At 39.7% G+C, this 10893-nt stretch overlaps 1 protein-coding gene across 1 annotated transcript; it reads right to left on the reverse strand.

The window, feature by feature from the left end:
• Positions 1–6572: 6572 nt before the first annotated feature.
• Positions 6573–9465, reverse strand: sox8b (SRY-box transcription factor 8b). The gene is made up of 3 exons (XM_056249975.1): positions 8884–9465; positions 8034–8263; positions 6573–7934 (listed from the first exon to the last, which is right to left on the reverse strand). Exons 1-3 carry the CDS (start codon positions 9291–9293, stop codon positions 7267–7269), a joined length of 1308 nt encoding a protein of 435 aa, XP_056105950.1. The 5' UTR covers positions 9294–9465; the 3' UTR covers positions 6573–7266.
• Positions 9466–10893: the final 1428 nt, after the last annotated feature.

Raw genomic sequence — 10893 nt, forward strand, 5'->3', positions numbered from 1 at the left:
GTTCCTACTTACATATAGTTGAAAAGAGTAAAAGTATCCCTGGATGGGATAAGAACAGTTGAGAGTTGGGGTGGAGGACTGATGCTGCAGAACTGTTGTGGGACAGATGTAAGTCAGCTATTTATAGGACTCCTCACACTGATCGGGTGATTATTTGAATTGCCTCCTCCTGAAAAACTGCACCCTGTAATTAACCTCCATTCTTCATTCTCTTTTTCTTCAATCACTCTGTACCTCAACAATACATGGTCAAATGGAAAACATCAATTGTTATTCCTGTTCCCCATAAAATTCATCCAACAGAGTTAAATCACTACAGGCCTGTATAATTAACCTCTATCATGATTAAATGGTTTGAGAAAATGATTAAAAACATTATGCTTCCATTATGTTTCAACATTTTTGGATTGTCTCCAATTTGGACATAAGCGGAAGAGCAGTACAGATGATGCAATGGCTTGTCTCTCGCACTGTCTACTTCAACACCTGGATATCCCTTGAAATTATGCCAGACTTCTTTTCATTGACTTTAGCTCCGCCTTTAATTCAATTCAGCATCATCAGGTAGTCAAGAAACTACAGTGTTTGCATGTTCCATCATCAATAATACGATTGGATTAATAATTTCCTGGTAACACTTTAGTTTAGGGTCCAATTCTCACTGTTAATCAGCTGCTTATTAAAATGCATATCACTAGGATATTGGCTGTATAAGTATATTAGTACTTATAACGCACATATTAAAGCCTTATTCTGGAGGACCGTATTCTACATTTCTTAATAATACCTAAACTTAAACAACTATCTTACTAACTATCAATAAGCAGTAATAGGAGTTTACAAAGGCAAAAGTCGTAGTTAATAGTGAGAATCGGAGCCTAATCTAAAGTATGACCAATTTTCTAGAACAAAAGTGGTAAAGGTGGACAATGAATTATCGCCCACCATTGTTCTCAACACTGGCGCCCCTCAGGGGAGTGTACTTAGCCCATTTCTTTATATTATTTATACAAATGACTGTCAGAGTCAGTTACCACTACTCATTACTTTAAATATGCAGATGATACAGCCATTCTTGCACTGGAATATCAATGCTCCATCGCATATTTAACACTTTTCTCCACCTTAATATATCAAAGACTCTGGAAGATCAAGGAACTGGTTTTAGCTCCTCCAAAACACAGATCCATCCTTCCAGTATTATCATTAATGGAGAGATGGTTGAAAGGGTGGAGCATTTCAGATATCTTGCCATTACATTAGATAAACATCTCAACTTCAATCAGCACACTATGTATTTTCAAATGCTGTCAACAGAGACTTGCAGTTATCCGTAAACTTTAACATCTGTCTTTTCAGACTGGTCTTCTTCTTCTTCTGTATCAAAGTATTATTGAGCCAGTTCTTATGTATGGTGACATTTGTGTCTTTTATATGCTAACAGCTACCAAAAAGAACAAACTCTTAAAGATAATTAAATTTAGCTAGAAAAATGATTGGTATTCCTACCCCTAATTTATTAGACTCTGTCATTTCATATACGGAGTGGAAGGCACATAAAAGTTTAAATGATCCAGACAGGCCGAAAGGCCAGCTCTACAGAAGACAATAGTGTAATTATTCAGCTCGAGTTAAGATTTGGCCTCATCCGATAGTGCCAGTGCAGTCAAATTGATAATGTTACTAAATATTAAGTGTCTTTCAAACCACATCTAAGCAAAGTCAATCATGTGACAGAAATGGTAAAAAAAATTTATAATTATGGGGAAAAACCAGGCTCAGTCGGAGGCCAGTTCTCCTCTGGCCAAGTGAACGAATATGGAGTTATTTATTTCAGACTGAGTAGCCCAGTGTAAATGTAGATTAGGAAAACAAGTGATGTACATGGTGTGATAAGAAAACACATCTGTCTGTGTGACAAAGTAAAATGAAACATGATACCAGGAAAAATTGGTTGTCATTTTAAAAAATGAGTGTAAATAGCATCCAGCAGCCAAATTAGCTGAATCTGAATTATCTGAAAGGTCCACGCCACATTAGCTGAATTTAAATGGAAAAGTCCATGGCAATTGGAAATTTTACAAGTAGAGCTTTGAGTTGTAGGTGTAGGCAATGGGGCTGGGGAGGGATATTGACATTTAACCATGTTTGTTCGTTGGCCAGAGGAGAACTGACCCCCGACTGAGCCTGGGTTCTCCAAAGGTTTTTTCCTCCATTCTGTCACTGATGGAGTTTTGGTCCCTTGCCACTGCCGCCTCTGGCTTGCTTAGTTGGAGGCATGCACCAGCCCGACCCACCGCCATATGTGACCCTGGACCACAAAACCAGTCAAATGGGTCGTTTTTTTTAAATTTAGATTTATACATCATCTGAAAGCTGAATACATAAGCTTTCCATTGATGTATGGTTTGATACAACATGCCAATATACAACTATTGGAAATTTTTATGATCCAGGTTCTCATATATACCTTTCCCACCAAAGCCGATGGTAGGGTTTGGAGGGCAGCGCCGGAGCCTTTAGGGATGGCGCAGCGTCGGATGAAAGATAAGATCCCAATGTCTCTTCCACCCATAGCCAGACGGTTATTCCACGACCTCGACACCTCGGTGTGGAGATCAGTGAAAAATGAAAGCTCCGGCGCGAAGGCTGTGACTGAGCCTGCAGAAAACATTCATCTAGCTTGCTCTTTTTAACGTTTCCTGCTTTTCTGATGGCCAATCGATGTTTAACTTGGCCACTGCTCTGGTCACAACCTCCAGCAGCTCCTCAAAGGCAGTCCTCAGATTCTCCTTCCTTGATGGCAAAAATATCGAACTCCTCGGAGCCAGATAGTTCGAGCATCGGATCCTCGTCCTGGGCGGAGACCACGGAGTGGGTTTCCGACTCCTGGGCGGGACCGACAGAGCTGGCCGCTGCATGTTGAAAGGGCCGAAGCCGTCTCAACATCGTCAACCAACTCCATCTGTGAACCCCATGATTGAAGATGCGCCTAGCCTGTCTCATCGAACAGGGCATCGAGATTGGACTAGTTCCATACAGGCTTCAGATGCGTCACGATAAAGGCGTTCCCCAAAGTGCCGTCTTTCGACGCAGCGCGAGTTCCCTCGAAAGGGAACAGTCCTTGGATCTGATCTGTGGTACGATCTGTCTCAAGGTTAACATTTTGAACTTGAGCTGCATGACTGATTGATTCAGTAAATCTAGTAATGCATTACAACAATCTAGCCTTGAGATCATAAATGTGTGAATAAACTTTCCAGCATTTGGCAGGCATATGGCATAATTTAGAGATATTTTTATTATGGAAAAGCACAGGAAATGCTATAAATGCGCTTTCAAATTACAGATTGCTATCTGACTGACAACAAAGACTTAACAGAGCAGAGTTTAGTAATAGGAACTTGCTAGTCATCCAATTTTTTATATCAGCTATGAATTTTGTGAATTCATGAATTATGAATATAGAGTCGAATTTTGTCAGTGAAAAAGTGACAATTAAATCCATGTTTTTTAATGATATCTCCCAAGGGTAGCATGCACAGGGTGAACAGCAACGGTCCTAGTACTGAGCCTTGTGGTACACCATACTGAACTTGTGATTGATATGACATCTCTTCATTTACTGTTACAAATTGATGATGGTCAGATAAATTTGAGCCATGCCAATGGAAATGCTGTTTTGGAAATGTCTGAAACTGTTGATGCTTTATTTCTTGTCAATTTAACCACTGTATCAAATAAAAACATAGGGTTGTGTTTAGGGATGCACGATGATATCGGGACAACATCGGTATCGGCCGATAAAAGCTTAAAATGACCATCATCGGCATCGGCCGATATGAATATTTCTGCCGATGAGTCTTGCCGATAGGGTGGCGTGTTTCCTATGCGCACGTGACGACCGTGAACGAAGCATGACCGCCAGCAACTTAAACTTCCAACTAGGGGTGTGCTGTGCGTCTCACGGTTTTTGATCGTGGACGATTAAAATGTCTCCACTATCTGCTTTTGAAGAAAAATCATAGTATCGTGCATTCTATCAGTTCAATTCTGGCGCCTTCATCTCAACATACTGTACAACGCGACGTACATTCACATCACATCACATGTAAACGCAGAGGTAGAGTTACACTCACGGGACACCGCAATTCACAAAAGTTCATTGTTTGCATGTGCGTCAAAGTCTTGCTAGGTAAACATGTCATTCACGTGCTGATGCGCTGTTCTAACATCCGCTTTTCTGAGCGCGTTACACCCGACGCTCACAGGAACTAAAAGCCTGTCACAGCGCCTGCATACTGGACTAATCTTTCGAGTCTTATTGCGCTGATACTGTCAAATACACACAAGGTTTACATAAACAAAGTTGGTTATGTCTAAAGTGAAAGCAAACAGAGAAAATCTGCTTGTCAAATGCGTGTATATTAGACGCGTCGCGTTACTCGCGTGCAGTTCTTAAAGAGACAGTAATAATATTCTGCCGCTTGTCTTTAAAGAGATACTGCACCCAGAAATAAAAATTCTGTCTATCTAATGTTGTTTCAAACCTGGATTCATTTCTTTCTTGTGCTTAAATATACTATGGAAGTCACTGGAGTACAGCAACTGTTTGGTTAGCCGCATTCTTCCAAATAACTTTTATAATTTCAACAGAAGAAAGAAACTTGAGAGAGTAAATGATGACAATTTAAATTTTTGGGAGAACTATCCCGTTAATTTTAATAAAACAACAAAACACAGAGGAAATCACTCACTGCTCTTGACTGAGAACATTAATAGAAGCTTTAATAAGCTTTTTTTGCACTTAAAAAAAATACAAATATATCGGTATCGGCATCGGGCAAAATTAGTTTGAAAATATCGGCATATCGAATATCGGCCAAAATCCTATATCGTGCATCCCTAGTTGTGTTGGTGTTCTTCAAAGAGAGTCGAAAAGTATGCAATTGTGTGTTTGCTTTACTCCTAACTTGTGTTTCACTGTGCAGATGCAGTTAGTAATGATTTCTAATCTGAAGGATGTTTGAGAGTGAAAAGTGCCTTTATTTAATGCACTTGAGTCACGACTGCTCTCTCTTAAGAGTTCCTCCTCAAACTATCTGGCCAACACAAGAGGAAATGAGAGTTTAACAGAGAAAAACAAGTCTTCCTAAAGCCACCCACATCCCATCTGCTCATTAATTATCAGTTTTATTATTATCATCACTGTTGTCACGATTATGAGCTGAAGTTTTCCTAATTGCCATACTGGTCATCGGACTGTATTCCAGTTAAACAGTACAGTATGGAAAAAAATCCACCCGTGTGCATGTAATCATCCATTCACATCCCCCCTAATGACTGTCAGTTTTTCTGCCCCTCCATTTTCTGTCCAATTAATTCTTTTCTTACTTGCCGGAGAAAGAGAGACAATAGAGCCCTCCACTACATAATAGAATAGATCATTAAAATTCAGCAGTTCTTTGCAGTGGCACCGTGCTTCCTCCCTGGACCGCTTGGCATGAATGCCAGACCTCGCTTTGAAATTCTACCCAGCAGACCACATGCAGTCCCAGACACTTCTCATCCCTTCTGTACTTGCAGAATTAACTCTGAATCTACCCCACACCAGAGGTTTCTGAGCAGCTGACGTGGTTTTCCATGGTTTTCATGAGTTCACACTGTAAAGATGAACTGACAACGTTTGTCATTTAGTATGACTAAAATCAAGTGTGATTAAAATGTGAAACGTGAATATGATTTACCTCTTTGTGTCAACGATTGACAGACAGTTATTGGAATGGACAGATGTGTAATTCTCTTAAAGCACATCTTTAAAAAATAAAATAAAGATGCAACATTGATGATTATTAGAATCACTCTGCATGAGAAAAGCTTGCAAGGAAAATAAGTTTCCTCTCGGATCTATTCATTCGTTTAAAAAAAAAACAGCACTAAAATAATTTCACTGCCTAAATGGTCTTTAAACATCCATCCATTTACTAAATCGCTTGTACTTTATAGGATTAAAAACTTTACATTGTTTATCTTAACTGAAATGTTATCATAATTAGTTATGGTACGAAAATGACAAAACCTTTTGTTGAATAAAATCATGGCACCCCTTCCTGACAGTGACAGCTGCTGCTTTCGTTGCAGATGTAAGACAAACTCCGGCAGCTGCCGGGAACAGTGAGTTACTATTTCCCAAAGCAGAAACTGCGATTTAAGATCTTTTGGTGATGCTATATATCTTTATATATAAATGATGTATGTATGTAAAAGCTCTTTGTTTAACCAAATACTATGTGTGCAGAAAATGATGCTAATTTTTATGAAGTAGTGTTCTCACAAAAGCAAAAGGCTCTAAAACAAGCTAAATGCAATAAAAGGAGCACAACAAAAATTACCCATCACTGAACTTACTTAAGCTGGACTGTGACGCTATTTTCTGCTACACACAAACTTTGTTGCATTATTTTTCTGTTATCTCTGTAAAGCTGCTTTGAAACACTCTGTATTGTAAAAAGCGCTATATAAATAAAGGTGACTTGACTTGACACAATAGTAGCCATCAGCTTAGATAGTCAAAGTTTAGACAGTAAGTTTTATTTTTTTACACAGATATTGTCAGCAATTACTGTTAGACAATGTTAGAACAATGTAGAGTCAACACTTTTTGTGTGTTTGTTTTACAGCCTAAAATGTAAACAACATTTTCAACTGATTGCTGTATAATGAATTTTTATTTTATTTAATTCAAGGCAGTCAATGACAATAAGCATGTGATATCAATGACTGGTGATGTTAAAAATGCAATTATTAATGAACTTACAGCAAATTAAGAGCCTTTGACATGTTAAAGTGCTCACTGAAATTATGCACACATAAAAAGACAATAAAAATAATTTTTCATTGCTAACCATTTGTCACCCATTATTTTTCAATGATTTGATTTAATTTAGAGTTATCTGGCGACTGTGAGCTGAACACAAAACTGCAGATATTTCCCCCACAGGGATACTCTAAAAAAATAACGATTCAACCAACTAAATCAAATGACGATCCAACAAAATACGCCTGTGATTATCAAAAGGAAACGTTTGTAAGTCCTGTAACTGGATTTCTGCTGGCTGTACAGGCACACATTTAGCACCAACAGTCAACGTTTGGATGTGTGTGAGCAGTCGAATGATGTGGAAAAATCAGCAGGCACTTGTTTCATAGTTAGTTGGCACAAATCCCTCAGCTAAAGCTGTCCTTTATCATAATAACGGCTGGGCCTTATGGCCTGGATAACGTGGTGTAAATGGGCTGGTCCCAGTTGGTGTTGGGACTGTGGGACGGGGGAATGGACAAGCTGTTGAGGATGGGGCTCGCGTACGGTCTCCGTGAGGAATGGAAGTATGGGTACTGGTAAAGGCCGGACGGGTAGCTGGAATAAGGGCTGTAATAGCTGGAGCTCTGAAGGTCTGTATAGTCACACTGAGCGCTGGCGAACGCATGTGGGCTGTAAACGCTGTACTCGGAGTGTGAGGGCGAGGGCTCGCTGTAGTGATTCGGGCTCAACTGCTCAGTTTTAATGTGAGCTCTGTGCAGGTTCACTTCACTTGTGCCCGGGGACGAGGATGCCACGGGCCCTTTGCGGCTCCAGGACGCCCCGTTGCTGTAAGATGAAGCGTAAGCGCTGGTGTTCTGCCCGTGCTCTGAGGTAATCGGCGTCGAAACATGGCCGGTGAGAGGCAAGTATTGGTCAAACTCGTGCACATCGAAGGTTTCTATGTTGCTGATGACGTCTGTGCTGAGCTCAGAAATGTCAACATTGCTGAAGTCGATATTCTGTCGACTGCTGTCGAGCAAACGTCTTCCTTCATGCTTTGAATCTTGCTTTCCTCCATGATGGAGGTCTGTTTTGGGTGTTGTTGGGGGTGTCGGGGGTCCATGAGGCTGGCCTATGGATAATCACCACAAAATTATGCTTCGGGTTACACATTTTATTTTGCATACCATGCATAGTATAAATTGCTCCATGTGAAGAGTGTGTATCTCACCTGTATGATCAGAGATATGATCCGAGGAACTGGCCAATCGGCCCATTCCAGGTTCAGCTTTATACATGTGATGGGATAGATTGACGCCGGCTTCAGACTCACTCGCACCTGGCTTCACTCCCTTCCGTCGCCTCGGCTGGTACTTATAATCCGGGTGATCTTTCTTGTGCTGAACTCTCAATCTTTCGGCTTCTTCCACAAACGGCCTCTTTTCATTCTCCGTCAGCAGTCTGTTGAGTGACATAATTATGAATCATAATTCACTTTCAGAGTGTTATTCATCAAGTAGTTCAGGAGTCGACTAAAGAGGGATCAATTCGGGCCTCGGATCAAGTGCCATACATGGAAGCGCTGCCCACTAGCATTCAGTTCTGACAGCATTCGGTAATTAAACACACAATCTGTTTTCACTGAATAAGGAACTTCAGACCAAAAGATACTGAATTAGAACATATACCTTTCAGAAAGTATAAACATTACTTAATCTTACGTCTATATGTAATAATAATAATAATGCACTAAAATAAAAAGCTCTGACTTAGAGAGTATACCCAGTGTATATAATACATAGTTAGGTTAACTGAAGAAGGTTTATCCGGAGCTTCACATTTTTCAATGGTTAATAATACAAGGGTGTTACCTCCATATACATTATTTTATTAATTTAAATATTTATTCAAGTCAGGTTATGCCAATATTTAAAAACAAAGAAAACTTTAGGGATGTTTTAAAAAAAGCCTTTATTATCAGATGGCTGCATACAAAAAATCTATATATGGCTGCATACAAAAAATCTATATATCTACACACATCTACTAAAAGTATGATGATCACAGTAAGCATCTGTTACCTCCAGAGCTTCCCGAGTGTTTTGCTGAGCTCGGCGTTGTGTAGGTGCGGGTACTGATCCGCCAGCTTCCTGCGCGCGGCTTGAGCCCAGACCATGAAGGCGTTCATGGGTCTCTTCACGTGCGGTTTGCTCTTGCTGGAGCCGCTGCCTCGCGCTGGCATGGGCAATAGAGACCAGTCATAACCCTTCAGAACCTGCGACACCGCATCCCTGATGCACGCCGGGAACCTGTCATCCTCCTCCGCCAGCTTTTTACCCATCCTCGTGATCATGAGTGAAGTGTGTGTGGTAGAGCCAGCGGGAGATGGTGAAGACGCGTCCGAGTCCGAGTCTTCCGCGGACATCGAGCTGCATGACCCGGCCGGGCTACTCGGAGTCTCCGCGCGGGACTTATCCTGATCCTCGGTCATTATCACTAACGATTTAAACCCGAGATACTCAAATCCAACTTCTTTAGTGTTTTTCCTCGATCCAGAAAGTTTCAGAGAGTGTTACAGTCCATCCGAGATGATGCCTCAATGACAGAGCTCATCTGTTATTATGACTTTGAAGCTCTTTACGCTAGGACGTTGTGTGTGTGTGTGCATGTGTGTGTTACTCCTCCTGCCGCCTCTCGTTGGTGGACTGAGTGGCCATAATCAGTTTCGATTGGTTAACCACATTACACAATGAGGTAATTTGATACGTTTCACTTCAATTGTATTTATTTTCTTTCCTTCTCTTTTTCATTACCAGAAACTTTGCAAAACATTGCAAAACAAAATTGTATAGGCTATATAAATATGTATATGTAAATATTAGAAAATGTAAGATATAGGCCCACGTTTATTTGTTTTTGGTATAACTGTGTTAGTATTCACTTACACTTTTGACATTAAAAAGTAAATACAGTAAAAGACAGGGATGCCATATCTTCAGTCGCAGTATGACATCAATTGGAAATGAATATACACAATTATTCATTTAGGGGTGAATTCAGGCCAGGGTGATTGGGACACTTTTTTCCCTAAGTCATCTTAATGGCCAAAAGTGTCCCAATCACCCTGAAATAAAATAAAAGAGGTTTGGTTAAACCTCTTATATATATCATTGATAATCACATAAACCCTACCATAGATACAGTATCTATGGTTCTTACATCCATAGACTCCACAATGATCTGCCATTTTCAATGAAAATTCATTGATTTGTTGAGCAGTATCTTGCACCGTTTCAAGATGTCTGACATGGGCAGCCGAATGGGGTATCTGCATGTGGTGTTGAGCACATATGAGCACTAGTGTCTGTACATCATACACAATTGTGTATAATTACATGGATATTACATCATAAACATATGGTTTATGAAGACAATTCCTGGTAACACTTCCGAATACTGTTCTGTTATTAATAAAAAACTACACAGGAACAAATGAGTAATGCAATATTAACATTCTAATAACTATTATTAACTAACAATAAACACTGTTTAATGAATTAGTAAGTAATAGATCAGTAAATAGCATGTAGTTCACTAACAGCTGATCAATAACTACTATTTTTAATAACTCCCAGTGGACTACTAAGAACTACTATGGCTCATAATTTATGTGAATAATGTATAATTAATTCTAAAGCGAAGGTCATAGTAACCTACTAATAATGACTCAAGTAATTCAGAAGGAATTACTAATTGTTTGGAACACATACTGCTCTTTATTTTCTCATTCATCCATGTTTCTTTATAAATAACTTCAAACAGTCCCGCCCACATAAAGCACTCCGACATAAATTCGACACATTTATAGGAAAAAAAGAATAATAAAATAATATGTTTTAGTCCAGTCACTTTTATGCTTTTAAGTTTTTGCTGTTGTTCTAAAAAATCGTTATTTTCGCCATTACCATTGGCGAACAGCACTGCACAACTTAACCCTTTATGGCCTGCCATAGAACAATTCCACCAGAGTATATCTTTGTATTTTTACATGCTGTGCTGTCATTCTTTTGAGCATTTTCATATGCCATACA

This window comes from Rhinichthys klamathensis, unplaced genomic scaffold, assembly GCF_029890125.1.
Source record: "Rhinichthys klamathensis goyatoka isolate OS25496 unplaced genomic scaffold, OSU_Roscu_1.1 h1tg000065l_1, whole genome shotgun sequence".
NCBI classification, from domain to species: Eukaryota; Metazoa; Chordata; class Actinopteri; order Cypriniformes; family Leuciscidae; genus Rhinichthys; species Rhinichthys klamathensis.